Below are 18,323 nucleotides of genomic sequence, written 5' to 3' on the forward strand. Positions count from 1 at the left end.
AGTAGGGTATTACGTATATGTGCGGTTCGAACATGTATACTCGCTTTGTGTCCATTCCCTTTGCATAATCAGGACCCAAGCTCAAAACTTGCTCCCCCAGCCAAACTCACATAGAGGGAGTGCCTAGCTTCCCCGCTAGAGGAGTTCCGTACTCCGACAAGTGTATTGGTAGGTGGGTACATGTGGTGGTGTGTGCATTTCCATGTAATTGAAAATAACCTACCATTTATGTAGAGAGAGCACCAGTGGGGTGATGGTAGAGCCATAGGTTCATGATTCTATCCATCATTCTTTAAATTCTGGTGTTCACAAATATTATACACATATAAGTTGGTTTTCAACAGGAGGATTTTAGTAAGGTAAGGTGTGTGTGATAATCGAGAGAAAAAAAACACCTGCCACATACATAATTAGGTGTGAAGAAAAGAAATAACTCAACAGATTTACCCGAGGATGCAATGAGAAAAAGGAAACAATGTCTCTGATTCTTAGAGGTATAGCGAATGCATCTTGTGATCTAACTTCGTCTATGATAATGTGACATATGAAATTTCAGGTGTAAAACACCATCTTTACGGGTAAATTTTACATGTTCGATAAATAATAGACATTACTTAAAGTTTGTAGAGACATCTTAGTAAAATAATATACACATCTTTTACGTATTAGGTTTAAAACATTATCATTGTGGATAAAACCTACATGTTCCATAAAATAGTAGACAACACTTAAAATTTGTACTAACATCTTCTTAATACAACAATGGGCACATCTTTTACAAATTACAAAAAGTATTAATAACAAATCGTATAAGTCCATTCTTAGCAAAAAGTTTCATTTCACGGTTACCAATATTGTTATGTCGTCAAAAGAGTTTTGAATCGATAAATGAAATAAAACCTTCAGTGTACAATTTCATTTTGTGGCTTTTTAGGTTAGTCATAACATTTAATAATAATGCATGGGATTGAATGCAGTTGGATGAAATGGAATACTCGAGCTCCTCAATGCCAGTTTCAAATAGTTTTATAGTCTTAGAAACAGTGTACATCCAGTTCCATATATATGAAACTCTTTTAATCTCTCTTCATAATGATATTGCCATGTCATCAAATTTGTTTGAATGGCATCTCATTTATTGAGAAAAAACTCTATAAAACTACCACTAGAAATTTTTTGTTACATTAACCACCATTGAAATTGGCCTAAGAGCAATTTCAATAGAAGAGTAAGCCGTCAGCTCTAAAACCTATCAAACACATAGAGTGCTGCTCCACCAAACAGATATCATGTACAACAAAAGTCTACAAGCTTGCCATCACGCAATTACCAAAGTCTTTTTTTTAATGTTATGCCTATAACTGTTATTTTTTTCTTCACACTTTGCTAATTTTGTAGACTCCATAATTATATGGGACAGTAAGGAACAATCCGTTGTTACTATTATCGCCTCAACATGGAAGTGTAGTAGGCAACTATTAATCACCGATTCACACTCTCTCCCCCTTATTTCTCTGCCAAGTGCCAACTCAGCATATTAGTCTGCATGCATGTAGTATGATCGATTAAAACGATCTGCTGTACCTGCTAAACTTGTGACATTCAAACCGATCGCAAAATATTTTGATCTCGCAAATATTGATGTACGTACACTAGTAAAACAACTACAAATCCAACTGTAGTCTGTAGTTATCCCGGTAGATGTCCCCGTCCCGTGTGCGACCAATTCGCCGTTCGTTGGGAGGCGCGCGCGCCGCTCGCCTTCGCTAACGCCGCGCGTCACGTAGACACGTACTACTAGCCGAACGGAGCCGCGGAACGAAGGGGAAGTCAGTGAGGGCGAAGCACACGTGGCGCTCTCCATCTCTAACCGCCGCCAATGGCGTCGTCCCCGCGGCCGGCGGCGACGGCGGCGGCGCACCGCCGGGGGCTGATCCAGCGCCCGCCCTCCGCGCAGGCCTACCTCTCCGCCGCGGCGGCGCTCCTCGTCCTCGCCGCCGTCGCCTTCTCCCGCGCCGGCCACCGCTTCCCGCACCCGCCCGCCACCCGCCGCTGCCGCCCCGACGCCGAGGGCTCCTGGTCCGCCGGCGTCTTCCTCGGCGACTCCCCGTTCTCCCTCGAGCCCATCGAACACGTAACTGCTCCCTAGAACACGCGAGAGCTCCTGCTTATTAGGTTTCGGTGTGCGATGCGTGGGGGGGGGGGGGTGCCGATCGAACGACGCCAGATGACTTGGCTGATCTCCGTGCCTTGCAGTGGGGGATCTCGAAGGCCGACGGCGCGGCGTGGCCGGTGGCGAACCCGGTGGTGACGTGCGCCGAAGTGGAGGACGCCGGGTTCCCCAGCAGCTTCGTCGCCAAGCCCTTCCTCTTCCTCCAGGTTCTTCGAACCAGCTTTTCACTGTGTTCCCATCTCAATTTTGAAGTATCCCTTCGCATTGGCAATCTCGGCAGGAATGTCACGATTCGATTACTTCAGTGGGCATTAAATCATTCAAATCTCTAACTCACCTGTCTGGAGTATCTGATATCTGAGGATGTAAATTTATTGGTTTTCATGTCACTTTTATGTGTATTTACTGCGTCCTCGCTCACGATCATGGTGGTCTGTATCCAGCCCTGATGGATGTGCAACTGAATTGTTTTCAGGGGGATGCCATCTACATGTTTTTTGAGACAAAGAATCCCATTACGTCGCAAGGCGACATTGCTGCTGCTGTGAGCGAGGACGCCGGAGTGACATGGCAGCAGCTGGGAGTAGTGTTAGATGAGGAATGGCATCTTTCGTACCCATATGTGTTTACCTACAAAAACAAGGTGAAATATTTCACTCACAGGTTGGAGAAAACTGCTATTGCAATCATTCTCACATAGTCACATATGCTTTTACTTGACTAACTGCACAGGTCTATATGATGCCTGAAAGCAGCAAGAATGGAGATATTCGTTTGTATCGTGCATTAGATTTTCCGCTCAAGTGGGAATTGGAAAAGGTCCTTTTGGAGAAGCCATTGGTAGATTCGGTTATCATAAATTTCCAGGGTTCCTATTGGCTCCTTGGAACAGATTTAAGTTCTTATGGTGCAAAACGAAATAGAGAGATCAGTATTTGGTACAGTAATTCTCCACTTAGTCCTTGGATTCCACACAAGCAGAATCTGATTCATAACACAGGTAAAATGTTAAGCACTAGAAATGGGGGCAGGCCATTCATTTACAATGGCAATCTTTATCGTGTTGGTAAAGGCCAAGGGGGTGGATCTGGCCATGGTATCCAAGTGTTCAAAGTTGAAATCCTGAAGTCAAATGAATACAAAGAAGTTGAAGTCCCATTTGTGATCAACAAGCAACTCAAGGGCCGGAATGCATGGAATGGGGCACGCTCACATCACCTTGATGTCCAGCAGCTTCCATCAGGTAAACCTTGGATTGGTGTAATGGATGGTGACAGAGTACCTTCAGGTGACTCAGTTCACCGTCTGACCATAGGTTACATGATTTATGGAGTTGTTCTTATACTAGTTCTTGTCACTGGTGGGCTTATTGGTACAATTAACTGTTCCTTACCACTCAGATGGTCTCTCCCGCATACTGAGAAAAGGAGTGGGCTCTTCAATGTAGAGCAGAGGTTCTTTCTATACCATAAGCTAAGCTCTCTGATCTCCAATTTGAACAAACTGGGATCTCTTATTTGTGGAAGGATTAACTACAGAACCTGTAAAGGGCGAGTTTATGTAGTTGTAGTAATGTTAATTTTAGTGGTTCTAACTTGTGTTGGAACTCACTACATCTATGGGGGCAACGGTGCAGAAGAACCGTATCCAATCAAGGGCAAGTACTCACAGTTCACATTGTTGACTATGACCTACGATGCCCGGCTTTGGAATCTGAAGATGTTTGTGGAGCATTATTCCAATTGTGCATCGGTGAGGGATATTGTAGTGGTCTGGAACAAAGGGCAGCCCCCAGCTCAAGGTGAATTGAAGTCAGTCGTTCCTGTTAGGATCAGAGTTGAGGATAGGAACTCTCTGAACAACAGATTCAACATAGACAGTGAAATTAAGACAAAAGCTGTTATGGAGCTTGATGATGATATTATGATGACATGCGATGACTTAGAGCGTGGGTTCAAGGTGTGGAGGGAGCACCCTGACAGGATCATTGGGTACTATCCACGCCTTTCTGAAGGCAGCCCACTGGAATACCGCAATGAGAGGTATGCTCGGCAACAAGGAGGTTATAACATGGTACTCACAGGCGCAGCATTTATGGACCATGGTTTGGCCTTCAAGAAATATTGGAGCAAGGAAGCTGAGGTAGGAAGACAGATTGTAGACAGTTTCTTCAATTGTGAGGATATCCTTCTAAATTTCTTGTTTGCAAATGCAAGCTTGACAAGCACAGTGGAGTATGTAAAGCCAGCTTGGGCAATTGATATGTCCAAGTTCTCAGGAGTTGCCATCAGCCGAAACACACAAGCACACTATCATGTTAGGAGCAAATGCCTGGCTAAATTTTCAGAAATATATGGAAATTTAACTGCTAAGAGGTTCTTTAACAGCCGAGGTGATGGCTGGGATGTATAGTGACACATATTAGTGGATAGCTTTATTCCTGAGACTCAAATAGACTGATTAGCCAAGTATATAAGGTGGGGAAGCAGGGGGAGGACTAGTGCAGGAGGAATTATGTAATTAAGTTATTCAGCAATGTATCCTGTTGTGGTTCTACTCCCTCCGTTCCATAATATAAGGGATTTTGAGTTTTTGCTTGAACTGTTTGACCACTCGTCTTATTCAAAAAAATTTGGAATTATTATTTATTTTTTTGTGACTTACTTTACTATCCAAAGTACTTTAAGCACAACTTTTCGTTTTTTATATTTGCACAAATTTTTGAATAAGACTATCCAAAGTACTTTAAGCACAACTTTTTCGTTTTTTATATTTGCACAAATTTTTGAATAAGACGAGTGGTCAAACAATACAAACAAAAACTCAAAATCCCTTATATTATGGGACGGAGGGAGTATTAGTTTAGCGTGCCCCTGCTGTAGGTTTTCCATAGATGGTTTTTGGTGTTCCTGCGCTTCCACTTATATTTCATAATTTTAATTCCTTTTGAATTCTAGTTGCCTCACATGTGCAATCTGTAATTATTGCAACTGTACATGCAATTGCAATCGTGCCCCAGGAGCCAGGATAAATAGTTCAATCTCCCTCAGATTAACAGAGGTGAACTTCCTTCCTCCCTTTTTTCTTTTTGTGCAAAATTGTATATTACATGAAGAAAGCAATTATGAATCACAAAAGAAGGAATTTTATTTGTACACTTATCAGATTTCATTAAATGAGATATTGGTATGTACTTCATATTTGCATGTTCTGCACTGTGATCACAAATTCACAATCAGGTATCGATCAATCTGCTTTTTCTCCTCTTCCTGTTTAGTAAATAAGACCAAGGAAACTAAATCTGCATTTCCTCCATTTCTCCCCAATGCAGTTCTAGCAAATTGTGGTACAATCTTGAATTTTAGTCATGTCATTGCTACGAGAAGTAATGCACCGCTTGAATCAAAACTTGAAATTCTTCTTCAGGTAAATCACCACCTCTTGCTGAAACAAGTACAGTATGAGGGTTAATGCTATATTTCTCTTTTTGATAATCTCATTTACTTTAAGGAAGCTGGGAGGGGAAATATACTTACAATCAAGCAAAGAATTATGCAGCCTGCAGCTCCAGGAAAAAGGGCATACCAGAGTTGCAAGTGGTGAAACTTTGGACCATCAATAAACAAGAGAGGCAAGCTTGCAGCTGCAATCATCATGGAAATGGTGAGCTTTGCTATGATGCATTTAAGTAGAGTACAAAAACAGATGTCAATCAGAAATATTTTTTTAAATCCTGCTGAGCACATCTAAAGCACCACATCCCTGTTGAAAGAAAGATTATATACCTGGAGGGTGTGAGGCGCCTGTAATTGTCATGAATGCTATGGATGCAGAAAGAGCAGCACCTCTTGCCAACCATCCAGGCCCAAATAAGGAAAGGGCTAACACACCAAATGCCGCACAACCAATCTGGGCAACAAACATGTTGTATTTCTGCAAGATTTTGTCACCTGCTAGTATTAGTATTGATTTCACGTATGATCTAAGAATGTTTTTAGATTTGTTGTAGGACTCCAACTGGAATGTGTTCATCCAATCTCAAAAAATTAACCCAAATGGAAACACCTAATGATTTTTACTACACCGAAAAATCGTACATAACTACTTTTGTGGTTCAGTCATGACTACAGAAAGGAAAACAGAGGTATGGTTCCAAGCCTTCAACTGAGTTCTATGAGCCATAGTTTTTCAGTCGACGACAACATGGACACCCTGAAATTTAGAAGCATTATATTGCTACTACATGCTGCAGATTTTTTAGTAGATCTTTTTTCTAATTTGAGAAACTAGTTTGCAAATCAACATAATCTGGGTGTCCATTAGATTCAGTCAGTACAGTAAGTGGCAGCGATTAATTCATCTGTGCATCTTAGGGTTTCCGACTTGCCCAAAAATCTTAGAAAAGGATAATAGAACATTTGTTTCCCATAAAAAAAATAAAAGGTAGCATTATGCATAGAAAATTTTTCTTGTAGTATTGAAGAGTCACTGTCGATGTTGTAACTAAAATATTTAACTGTTAAGCTATTCATACCTTGGCAGCAGGTGAGCCTGGAGCGGTGAAAAGCACATCGCAGACTGCTCCGAGAGGGGCAATTGTCAATGATACTCCCTTGTACGCCATCATCTGATCCATCCTTCCCAGCACGGCCATTGCTAGGAATGCACCTGCACGTTATCATTATTTGAGGAAAAATATGTCAGGTGAGCCTTCTTTTCTATAAAATTTATTGGCAAAACCATCAAACTCTCGACGGCTTTTGTGGTTTTGCCACTACTATATGCAAGAAATAGTCTTTTTTTTTCTCTGCACAACCATTCAACAAAAATATATCACAGAGAGGAAACCAAGCCCTCGCTGAATTCACTTGGCGAAAAAGCACGGAGATTCAGAGACCCAGCCAACGAAGGCCGACGAAGAAGACAAGTTTCAAGTTTCAGACTCACCGGCGGAGGGCCAAAGAACATCGCTGACGCTGATGCCGCCAGGCGACGACGACGACGACGCCGGCGTGACACCGGCGGCGGCGCTCACTTCCGCGACAACGACGCCGCTCAGGTCCCTCCTCCTCCTCCTCCTACTTAAGCCGATCCTCTGAGAAGAAAGGAAGCTGCTACCCTGCTTCTTGCTGCCATTGACATGCAGGAGGACGGGTAGACATGGCATATTGGAGTGGGACGCCGCTGCTAGACATTGCTGCACCCTTGCTCGTGCCAAGACGTTGCTGCAGCCAATGCCGAGCATCCCCGGTCGTTGCTGCAATGCCATTCTCTCTCTCTCTCTCTCTCCCCTTCTCTCTCCCCAAGAAGCACAGTATGGGTATTTAAATGGGCAGGATAAAGCGGCGAAGAGGAGATAGGGTCAAGAGAGAGAGAGAGAGAGATGGATGGCCTCTTGGGTGGACGTGAGGGGAAGAGAAGGCGGCTTAGCTCTTCAGCGCCGTGGAGAGTCGCAGATGTTGATGCCTGGAATAAGAACAAGTATATAGTAAACAAATACTACTGTACTGACAAGTGCATATGCTTCCCATGTTTTCTTCCGTTTTTGATCCAGGTCATATGCTGGTTGGATCACAGGGGAGAGGCATGGATCCGTTGCTGCTCCTTGGCAGCTTCTTGCTCATCGCTATCTGGCCACAGCAGATGGTACCAGTTGCTTTCACATGCTGTTCATGTGGTCAGTGGTGACAGGTTACACGGGCGGCATGAATCCAAGCGAAATCTGATTATATTTTGGTGTGAAGATCATCATTGGCCGCAATGCTGGCAAGTGCTAGAGATGGTCTATTTACCACAGGTTCTGACAACATCCCCAACCGGTAAGAAAGAAAAGAATCTGAGCATTTTATAGCCTTATTAACTTGGCTAGTTAAATTTCAATATTTGATATTGATTGTTCTTGTCTCCTCACAAATTATGGGTTTGTATATTCCTTGTACTGCACGAGTATCTGCTCCTTCCATCTTAAATTTTGCATATGTTAATCACAAGCACCAAAGAAGCCCCCAAGAAGGCCCTCCGTTCGTTGACGCTGCTGGTCGTCTGGGAGAGATTTGGAATGAAAGAAACCGTAGAACCTTCCAGCAAAAGGAGCTCTTGTCGAATAGCTTGCTGACGAAAATCAAAGAGGAGGCCAGAGCATGGATCTTAGCAGGAGCAAAACATCTGGGAAATTGGCTTATAACTTAGTTTGTTAGGACCAAAGCTTTGGTCCTGTTTTTTCTTTTATACTGTGCAGTTTACTCCTTCCTTGTTTAGCGGCTCGCCGATTCGTTAAAAAAATTGCATATGTTTGCATTGGATCAGTTCCAAACTTACCTCTTTTGCACCTAACTTGACTCTGATTCCCCCACCATGAGAGCCGATCTAGGGGCTAGTTCGGCCTCACTTGTCGGAGACTGAACTACCGCTCGCTTACTTGCTGATCAAGGGCGTCATTTCCACTTATTCTAATCTTTGAAGGAAGAAGATTGAAAAACTAACAAACAAATTGTCTTCAGCCCTACTTAGAATTTATTTTCTGTTGTTCCAACTGTAAGTCTCCAATAGATATTTCGTTACAGCACCTTACATTAGAAGATGGTTACAACTTCTGACCACCAACAAACTGGGGTCTGACATGCGCAATTTGCTTAATTTGTTGAAATTATTTTGCATGTGCAATGCCGGGTGCCCATAGCCTGGCTGTCGAGTGTCGACATTGTAATCCAGCCTCCTAGGAAAGAAAAATAAGGACAGAATCCAGCAGAGGACTACAGGAGGCGGCTCTTGGGACTGATCAAAGAGGCAACCACTGAGCTAACCAATAAACAACTATCGAAGGATGGGCTAGTAGCCTTTTTATTATGCTCATGGTGGTGCAAATTTAGGTACCGAAAGAAGTTCATGCCTGTCAAAATTGTTCCGTATTCAAATAGTTGACTAAAACTAAGATACGAGTTGAAACATCTAGTTAAAGTCCTATCTACCATTGTTATTGGCCATTCTTTTATTTTTTTAAAAAAAAGGATCTCCAGAGATGTAATATGAGATGAATCTTCATCTAATCTAAGAATAATGTGATTACATGGTTTGTGCTACCCTGATGGTCTGACCCGATCCAACGTGAGTACGTGAACAATAATGTTTTTGTTCTTTTAAGAATGACAACAGGTTAACATGCAAACTCGAATCTCATCAGTCTTTACCATGTTTTTTTCCCAGAATGTACTAGGGCACAATAACATACGAGTATCCGAATCAGATTCCTAACTTCTTTAGTACACCGGAGATCAGCCGAATTATGGTAGTGAAGAATAAAAACAATATAATCGTCCCATCAATGAGGATCTGGGAACGTACAGCTGATTGACTTTTTTTTTTAACTGCGTAAAGTTGAACACATGTGATCGAAACAAAGAAAATAAGTTTAGGGTACAGTTTTTATACTTCTATTTATATACTTTTTTTTTTCGAAAAGAATACTTCTTTATTGTTATCAGTTAGTACAAAACAACAAGCTGAACATGTCGAAAGGTTTTGAAAGCAACCAACAAGCCTAGTGTAACTTTTTTCTCTCCATTTTCACATGTAAATCCATTAAATTTTATGAAAATGACCTTGCTAAAATATGAAGTCTAAAGTAAGATACAGAGCAAAATGGGAGTGTTCGCGGAATAAGCGAAACGACATATATCCAAACGAAAAGTAATTTGTGAATAAAACTTTTATATGCATGTTCTTAACGATCTAAAAGCAAATGCTGAAAAATAAACTTCGATGAAAAAAACCTTAAAATCAGCTCCAAATTTAAGGTTAAAAACTCCAAAATCCCTTAACCCCCAAAGATGACCTTAATCACACCCCCACCCCCCCTCCCCGGGTGCCGACAGCCAGCCCACATGCAGCTAGCTATGCTAGCGGCATGGAAAAAGTCCACTTAGACTCCCTTAATTGTTCACCGAATCTAGTTCGTGACTCTTAACTAGAAAATCAGGTAGGATGACTCCCCCAATTACTAGAACCAGTACAAATCGACTCCTCCAGCGGTTTTCGAGGGCGGTTTTGTTGACATGGCGGCATTGACCCAGTCTTCGTCCCACGTGGCGCTTGTGTGGCATTAGAATTAAAAAATATCTATGGGACCCATCTGTCAATCACACACAAAATATATTGTGGGATCCACATGTCATCCTTTCTCCTTCCCTTCTTCCTCCTCCCTCTCTCTCCCTTCTTCCTCTTTTCTCTCCCCCTTTGGATGCACCTCGGGAGCGGGAGTCGGATCAGCGGCGATGGCGAGCGGGGGCTGGAGTGGCGACAGCGGCGACACAGATGCAGATCGGCCTCCCCTCCAGTCATCACCGCCGCCGCTGCTCATCTTCGTGTAGGGGAGAGGGGAGAGGAGGCGGCGGAGGACGTGGCGACGGGATAGAGGATACCGTGGGCGGCGGTAACATGAGAGCGGCTGTAAGTTCAAGTGCCTTAATTTGGTTTCGGTGATTAATGACAAATCTAATTATATGAGACTAACGTTTTTATGAGCCTTTCTTTGACTAGTCTCATTTGGATATGGAAGTAAAAATGATGAGAGGTATGTATTAAACTTCACATATTCTAACTTGGTCTCTCTTGTGGATCCAAAATATAGTGTGAGCTTCCTATTTGATCTTTATTGATTATGTGCATATGCGTTCCTTCATATCCATATGTATGCACATCTTGAGGGGGAGCTTATTCTATATTTTGTTTATTATAAGATTTCTATCTTGATTTGAAATCAGTTTTCATCTCATCTCTCTATATTGTTTATATCGGGTTATTATCCATCACCAAAGAGAGAAAAGATTGAAAGATCTTGGATTAAATAATTTGTGTAATTGTTACTTTGGTGATAGATGATAAACCGATGTTTATGGGATTAACCTCTCTTTTGCATAAGTTGTCTACTAGGTTATTTCCCGATAATGAGATGTGGAAGACATGCATTCTTTTGTGATGGACCTTAATCATGACAAGGATGAAATGCATGGAGATAAAACGATATGTACCACTTCTTATCTCCTACTTTTTGATAGGTTCATATATATGATTTCCATGTTATTGATATATAAGTGTGAGACTAATGTTTACTCGAATGTTATCTTATTTAGTCTCATTTACATTGAGAACATGGAGATCATGAAGGTATATGTTTTATGTTGGTCTACATCATTACTACATATGTCTTCTCTATATGTATAGGATAAACCCCCATTGGTCATTCTCTAATTATGCATACACTTGCATCTCTTGTATATTTATTTGTATGCATATATTTAGGGGGAGCAAATCCTATACATTTATTGTGCATGTTCTAGATCCATGTTGTTCACCTATTATTTATATCGGATCTTTGCACTTGAGCTTGCATACGAGTATATGACACTTGTGATGTTAATGAATACTCAACAAACATATCCATATCTTTCATATGCAACCGGTTGGTCATCAAGTGAAGGATGACAACCGATTTGTTGAGACTAATGTTCTCCTTTGAGGTGTGAAAAGGAATAGGTCCCACTACGATGAGGCTAATGAATGACACCATGGGTTAGTGGTCACCAAGCCAAGGACATCGTCATGTTGGCAAGAATGAAGTCAAGCTTGTGATGAGAATAAAGTCTTGACAAATGATGGACAAGACCTCGGCATAAACATGGTTCAACCGGATGGTCACAAGTGTTGATCTCGGCTCAAGCTTGACCCCAAGATGGATGGCGCAAGGCAAAGGTATAATGTAGCTAAGAATGTTTTCTTAGTCTTTTCCCGGTCTTGGTGTTTGGTGTAGACCGGATTTGCTAGATAGGCACCGTACTATCAAGAGGGGTCTATGAAGCGAGCTTGTGGATGATCTTGTGCCATATTAGTTCATATGCATGTAGGTGCATTTTGTGGGCTTGTCTAACCAAGTGTGATGAGTTTTCTCAAGTCCTAAACCAAGAGAGAAGTGGGCATGTCCAATAGGAGTGAGTAACATCTTGTGGGTATGTCCGGTGAATATCCTTTGGAGTGTGAGCCCTTTATCCTTGACTTAAGTTGTGTTTCTTGGATGGATTTTTCATGGGTTGGATGGCCCTTTGAATAAGCTTTCCATAGAGTCCAAGAACGCCAAATTCCGAGACCCGAGTCAAGAGATATCGCCGTTTTACTAACGGTCGGTTGAGCTGAAAAGTTACCTGCGGTCTGACCGTGGGCCTTAGGACGGTCTGACCGGGTCTGTTAGCCAGTCTGACCGGCGTGGTAAGGCCGGTCTGACCGGCCCCACTGGTCTGTTGCACTGGTCTGGTTTTTGGTAGTGATACAGAGCCGCCAGAGCCGCAACCGGTCAGACCGAGCCGACGGCGGTCTGACCGAGCCGTGGACGGTCTGACCGGCCACTACACTGCGGTCAGACCGGCCAGGTTGACTGGGCTCAATGATTGCCCTGTAACGGCTAGTTTTCTAGCCGTTACGGCTAGTTTTCTAGCCGTTACAAAGTAGTCCGGTCTGACCGGCCTCACAACGGCGGTCTGACCGGCAGAGCACAAAGTTGGGGATTTCGGTTCCAACGGCTAGTTTTGGTGGTTGGGGGTATATATACCCACTCCCCAGCAGCAAGGGTAAGGTTTTGGCATTCCATTGCATTATCTTGAACCCTTGCAAGAGCTCTCACACCCTTGTGCACTTAGTTTATCTAGTGAGGTGTTAGAGAGTGAGTTAAGCCAATCCAAGTGCATTGCTTCATTGTTATAGCTAGTGTGGCACTTGATCATCCTCGGCAAGCATCCTAGACTTGTTACTCTTGGAGGTTTCCGCCTCCTAGACGGCTCGTGGAGGTGTTGCCCAGTGACCTCTCCGAGGAGATTGTGGAGGAGGCCCAGCACCGTTTGTGAGTGGTTTAGAGTTCACCACCTTCGGAGTGAAAGAAGAACTACCCCGAGTGATCGAGGCTTGGGTAGTCCTCTCCGTGGGCCGGCTCCCGCCTTGCCCACCCCTTGACGAAGGGGGCGTGCGGTGGCTTCGTGGTTGAGCGGTGGAGTTGGGCTCGCCTCAACGGGGATTAGGAAACCGGAGAGTTTCCGAACCTCGGTGAAAAATTCCTTGTCTCTTGTCTCATTTATTTGTTGCATTTACATTTGTGCTATTTTACATTCATAGAGACATATTTGAGCCCATATCACTTAGGTTTGCAAAACTTAACTTAGTTGCTTAGTTAACCTTGCACCTCACCTTGCCTAGCAACTTAGGTTAGTTTTGTTTAAGTGCCATTAAGTTTTAAAACCGCCTATTCACCCCCCCTCTAGTCGGCCTCCTTGATCCTACAGCGGCCGGTGAAGGGCGGGGGTGGGCGGTGCCGGCATCGGGGATACGGCGGCGAGGAAGGCACGAGGAAGCGGCTGGGGGGAGGTGGCGGCGGTCGGCGCAGGCGGGGAGAGAGAGGGGGCGGATGGGGCTAAGGTCGTCGGGGTAGGCGGCGCGGACATCCTAAAGTGGAGAGGCCAGGTCATTCCTCTCGAGCGACGGTGGAGAGAGGGGGCCACCGCCGTTGTCGCCACCACCACCGCCGCCGTCGCCACAACTCCGCCCGGCCTTCGCGCCAGTCTTCTCCATCGCCGCCGCCATCACCGGATATGGACGAGAAGGGGAGGGGGGACGGCCGCAGTCCACCGCTGCCAACACGCATGCGGCCCCCAGCGCCACCCAAGCCGTCGCCCCATCTGGATCTGACTTAGCTCACGATGGTCCACTGTCAGCTACTTATCTATTTCCCTCCATCCTCAGCTAAGTTCACAGTGCTGACCACGGTCAAGGTGCCACGTCATCGAATACCGCCCACAATACTACCATAGGAGTCGATTTGTACCGGTTCTAGTAATTGGGGGAATCGTCCTACCCGGTTTTCTAGTTAAGGGTCACGAATTAGATTCGGTGAACAATTAAGGGAGTCAAAGTGGACTTTTTCCTAGCGGCGCCGTCGACAGGCTGACATGTTCCATGGGATGGGCCGCCGACTCACCCAACCGCGCGCATCCCCGCGGCCCAAACCAACCAACTGCCTACTCGCGCGCTGGAGCTCACACACCGCCCCCGCGGCCGCGCGCGTCCGTCCCTCTTCCCTTCCCCTTATCCGCTCCGCTCCACAGCCTCGCCCCGATTCCCCCCTCGTGATTTCCCCCTTCCGCTCGCTCGCGCCGCTCCCTACCGGCCACCACCGCGCGCGGGACAAGCAACCTAGCTGCTCCGGCTGCCAAGCCATCGCCATGGCTCCGTGCCCCGCCGCGACCACGTACGTCCGCTGCACCCAGCACTCCTCCTCCTCTCTGACATTTATCACCTTATCACCTTTTGCTTCTCTCCCTCTCTCGATCGTCAGAACTCGCATTGGGGCGCCGCCGTTCGCCGCGACGACGGCTCGCCGACCCGCCCGGGGCGCGACGACGACGACGAAGGCGCGGGCGTCCGGGCTGCGGCAGGTGGAGGGCCCCGTGTCGGAGAGGGCGTACTCGTCCTCCTCGCCCGCTCCCACCCACAAGGTCACCGTCCACGACCGCCAGAGAGGTGTCGTCCACGAGTTCGTCGTCCCACAGGTTAATCAATACACACACACCTTCGATGCCGTCTCAAGCAGCAGTAGCGCAATTCTCCTTCTTGTGCTTTGTCTGATTCGTGCCGTGGTTGGGGGGCGCAGGACCAGTACATTCTGCACACCGCGGAGGCGCAGGACATCACGCTGCCCTTCGCGTGCCGCCATGGTAGGCTCCCATCCTCGTGCCTTTCCCAGGACACATTTTTTCTTCTGATTGGCTACACTTTGCCCTCACTACTCACTCGCTCACTCAAGCTTATTAGGGCAGTCCCAACCCTCCACCTAGTATGGTGTCTATGACATTAACTACATTGCCATGTAGGACTTTTAGCTTATGCGGCACTATATTAATTAAGAGAGAGATTGAAGAGAGGAAGAAACTGGGTCTCATGCAAGACACAGCTTCAACACGAGAACCTATGCACTAGACACTATCAAGTTTTACATTGGGAGAGAATAGTGTCTTCATAATAGATGAAGATTAAATATGATTGGTAGAGAAGAGAGATGATGTATTTATTAATGGCCCACTTTAAAAAACCATGGGTTGTAGAGTGTAGTTTTGATTGTGATGTCTTATTAACATGGCACCATAGACACTGCTTATGGATATTATGAGTTGGGACTGCCCTAAGAGTCAAGTTAATCTGTGCTGGACTTTAAGGCTTAGTCGTTGCTTAGACAAATCCATCATACTCTGCTAGATTTTAGTTGCACAAAAAGGAAGCATTTTTTTACTTGTTTGTCAAATGTTATTCGTATTGTATTATGTATGCTTAATCACGGCAAAGGAACACATTAAGCAAGAAAAACGTGTGCCGTACCATGTTGATCAATTGACACAAGCGGTTGCTTACTTTTGGACTCAGCCAGTGTAGTCTCTGGCTAGCGTATCATTTCTCCCTTTTCTTCTGATCTACAATATAGATAAGCAAATGAATTACTTTAGGGAATGTGCAAATGGATTGCTCACTTTGTATTAAGATGGAGAAAGAAAAGTTACATCATCAGCAATTCGGCATGCAAAACCAGCAGATTGACCAAAACAAAAAACCAAATACAACCAGGCGACTATACTTCTGAATTACTGAAGACACATTTTTCTAATCAGGTTGCTGTACTAGCTGTGCGGTTCGGATAAAGTCAGGACAAATAAGACAACCTGAAGCACTTGGAATATCTGCTGAACTAAAAGATAAGGTGCATCCATCTTTTTATGCTTTGTTGTCACTATTAATTAAGTATATCATGTTTTTACTGTTTCTGCTACAGTTTGCTTGCCACTTGATCCGCCTCATTCCTCAATTTACTCAGTGGTTTCAACAGTGTCTATGTTCTATCCATTAGTAACACACGATCCTACCCAGTTAGTATTCTTTACAAGTCAATTGATGTTCCTGCAAGGTTTCATGGCCTTCAGCTTCACAATTTCTTTTATTCGTTACAAAAGTATCACATTTATTTGTAATCAATAGTTTGGATGGTACTATCTAAAACAACTGATTTGGAGATGAATTGTTGACCTGTTAGGATCCTTAAAGGTTCCCTTCGATTTTGGTAAGATAGAGTTGTATTGTTTTCTTTAATTAGTGTGTGAATTAGGTGTTCTAGTTGTGTGCCTATAAAACATTCATTATTCTGATTCTTCTATTTGGCATAACAAAAACTGAAATGGTGATATGTTGCATGTCTTATTACTTCCTTTTTCAGGGCTATGCATTGTTGTGTGTTGGTTTTCCAACTTCTGATGTTGAAGTTGAAACACAAGATGAAGATGAGGCAAGCATTAAGCCACCTTGTTAATAGTAGTAACTGTCTTATCTAACCATACAGAAGGAACTAGACTGTATTCTTCTGAATTCTTATGATAAGTCCTACATGTTCCACTAAGCACATAACACCTCAATGTATAGGTCTACTGGCTCCAGTTTGGAAGATATTTCGCACGAGGACCTGTTGTAAGTATTATTAAATTTGTATTTCACAACTCATAGTTTTTATGCCTAGGAACTCCCGTGTAGACAATTTATAGCATAAGCGCATAACTGTTGATGTTGGCTGTGGTTGTCAACACCACTGTTATTCCAATTCCACTTTAAACATGAAATTATATCTTCTAGCTTTTCTCAGACATAGTGGACTGCTCTTTTTTTTCAGGAAAGGGATGATTATGCACTGGAGCTTGCAATGGGTGATGAGTGAGCCGTGTCTAAAGAGGTGACACCACCAGAAATTTCAATCTCTACATTGTTTAATCTGTTCATTTTTCCCCTTATATTCTCATCTAACTCTCAGTTCTCGTCCTTCACAGTGGTGTTTGCAGTCGGGAGCTCATGTTGTCTTAAGGACTTTCTTTGAAAGTGGAGAAAGGGGCTTTTTCCTCAGCTCACAATTTTCCATCTTCAGTGCTGTTACTCTGTTAGCGATTGTTTGGCATGTAAAAAAGTGTGCTTTCTTGTAAAAATACCATTTTCTAGTTCGCACCTGACAGACGAAGAACACCATGGATTACATGTAAAGTTGTAAACTGAACACCTAATCTTGAGTGCGAATAATGAATAATGATCACCGGAGTTATGAGTTTGGGAATGATATGCTGCCATGAAAACCTTGAATTGAGTGAATTTGAATCTTAAATTTATATTCAAAGCAAATGTAGTTTCAAATACTTCCGTTCTATACAACCAGTTTGAAAATGAGCTTCTAGAGTTCGTTGTAGCTGAGAATTTGTAGTAAACTAGAGTACTGATGCAGGGCAAGTTGGTTTTATGTTCATGTTGCCTCAGGTTACACCGTTGTCCAATTCTGCGTGGAACCAACCTGAGAATGCTCAATTCTCTGAAACTGGAGTAGCCGAGATGAATTCAGACAAATCCTCTGCCCAATTAGGCCGGAAATCAGCCAACTTGTTATTCTTCACCGAATTAGTCCCACGAATGAATTCGGCACACCTCTTCCCATCAACTAAATCAGACTGCTTAATTCATGTCAGCAAATACGGTCCACAAATGAATTTCCCAAACCAAAATAGCAAATACCCACAGAAGTCTACGATTGGATCCACTAGTGAATTTGGCCCAACACATCCATCAACGAGTTCAACCCACCCTCAACGAATTCAGCACACCAACAAATTTGGTCCCAGTTAACTCCATCAGTGAAATTGGCCCACGAAATTCCCGCAAACAAATTCGGCCCGCTAAAAGATTTGGTCCATCTGCTACCCATTAGCGAATTCAGCCCAAGCATAAATTCGGCCGTCTTATTCTCGACATCGTATTCAGCCCATGAGTAGATTTGGCCTCATAGATTCTCGTCTACAAATTGAGCCCAAGAGTAAATTAGGCCGACTAAATTCTGTCAACTAATTTGGCCCAAAAATAAATTTGGTCCATCTATTTTCCGTAAACTAATTCGGCCCATGAGTAGATTTGGTCTCATGGGTTCCCGTCAACAAATTGAGCCCGAGAGAAAATTTGACCCTCTAAATTCCGTCAACCAACTGGGAAATTTGGGCTACTAATTTCATTTCAACGAATTCGGGCCATGAGTAAATTTGGCCCACTA

General features: G+C 43.9%; 4 protein-coding genes across 4 annotated transcripts; 3 read left to right on the forward strand and 1 right to left on the reverse strand.

Moving 5' to 3' along the window:
* Positions 1 to 1,832: 1,832 nt before the first annotated feature.
* LOC4333742 (glucosamine inositolphosphorylceramide transferase 1-like) lies at positions 1,833 to 5,129 on the forward strand. Its single transcript, XM_015777558.3, has 4 exons — positions 1,833 to 2,134; positions 2,257 to 2,379; positions 2,649 to 2,816; positions 2,906 to 5,129. Exons 1-4 carry the CDS (start codon positions 1,880 to 1,882, stop codon positions 4,583 to 4,585), a joined length of 2,226 nt encoding a protein of 741 aa, XP_015633044.1. The 5' UTR covers positions 1,833 to 1,879; the 3' UTR covers positions 4,586 to 5,129.
* A 188-nt stretch (positions 5,130 to 5,317) lies between these two features.
* LOC4333744 (uncharacterized) lies at positions 5,318 to 7,468 on the reverse strand. The gene is made up of 5 exons (XM_015777559.2): positions 7,121 to 7,468; positions 6,708 to 6,841; positions 5,959 to 6,106; positions 5,710 to 5,816; positions 5,318 to 5,617 (listed from the first exon to the last, which is right to left on the reverse strand). Exons 1-5 carry the CDS (start codon positions 7,440 to 7,442, stop codon positions 5,576 to 5,578), a joined length of 753 nt encoding a protein of 250 aa, XP_015633045.1. The 5' UTR covers positions 7,443 to 7,468; the 3' UTR covers positions 5,318 to 5,575.
* An 88-nt stretch (positions 7,469 to 7,556) lies between these two features.
* LOC9269790 (uncharacterized) lies at positions 7,557 to 8,478 on the forward strand. Its single transcript, XM_015777560.3, has one exon. It carries the CDS (start codon positions 7,557 to 7,559, stop codon positions 8,022 to 8,024), a length of 468 nt encoding a protein of 155 aa, XP_015633046.1. The 3' UTR covers positions 8,025 to 8,478.
* Positions 8,479 to 14,322: 5,844 nt separating this feature from the next.
* On the forward strand, positions 14,323 to 17,345 carry LOC4333746 (ferredoxin C 2, chloroplastic). The gene is made up of 8 exons (XM_015773661.3): positions 14,323 to 14,456; positions 14,544 to 14,757; positions 14,859 to 14,922; positions 15,868 to 15,956; positions 16,467 to 16,535; positions 16,670 to 16,714; positions 16,914 to 16,973; positions 17,068 to 17,345. The coding sequence occupies exons 1-7, from the start codon at positions 14,431 to 14,433 to the stop codon at positions 16,956 to 16,958; spliced, it is 552 nt and encodes a 183-aa protein (XP_015629147.1). The 5' UTR covers positions 14,323 to 14,430; the 3' UTR covers positions 16,959 to 16,973; positions 17,068 to 17,345.
* Positions 17,346 to 18,323: the final 978 nt, after the last annotated feature.

Source organism: Oryza sativa, chromosome 3, assembly GCF_034140825.1.
Source record: "Oryza sativa Japonica Group chromosome 3, ASM3414082v1".
Lineage (NCBI taxonomy): Eukaryota > Viridiplantae > Streptophyta > Magnoliopsida > Poales > Poaceae > Oryza > Oryza sativa.

Coding starts and splice junctions, on each gene's coding strand:
- LOC4333742 (XM_015777558.3), top strand. CDS start 1,880: ATGGCGTCGTCCCCGCGGCCGGCGGCGACGGCGGCGGCGCACCGCCGG. Junction 2,135..2,256: donor CCCTCGAGCCCATCGAACAC/GTAACTGCTCCC, acceptor CGTGCCTTGCAG/TGGGGGATCTCGAAGGCCGA. Junction 2,817..2,905: donor TGTTTACCTACAAAAACAAG/GTGAAATATTTC, acceptor CTAACTGCACAG/GTCTATATGATGCCTGAAAG.
- LOC4333744 (XM_015777559.2), bottom strand. CDS start 7,442: ATGGCATTGCAGCAACGACCGGGGATGCTCGGCATTGGCTGCAGCAAC. Junction 6,107..6,707: donor CAGGCTCACCTGCTGCCAAG/GTATGAATAGCT, acceptor AAAATCTTGCAG/AAATACAACATGTTTGTTGC. Junction 5,618..5,709: donor GCATAATTCTTTGCTTGATT/GTAAGTATATTT, acceptor TACTTGTTTCAG/CAAGAGGTGGTGATTTACCT.
- LOC9269790 (XM_015777560.3), top strand. CDS start 7,557: ATGGATGGCCTCTTGGGTGGACGTGAGGGGAAGAGAAGGCGGCTTAGC.
- LOC4333746 (XM_015773661.3), top strand. CDS start 14,431: ATGGCTCCGTGCCCCGCCGCGACCAC. Junction 14,923..15,867: donor GCCCTTCGCGTGCCGCCATG/GTAGGCTCCCAT, acceptor TTTTCTAATCAG/GTTGCTGTACTAGCTGTGCG. Junction 16,715..16,913: donor ATTTCGCACGAGGACCTGTT/GTAAGTATTATT, acceptor CTTTTTTTTCAG/GAAAGGGATGATTATGCACT.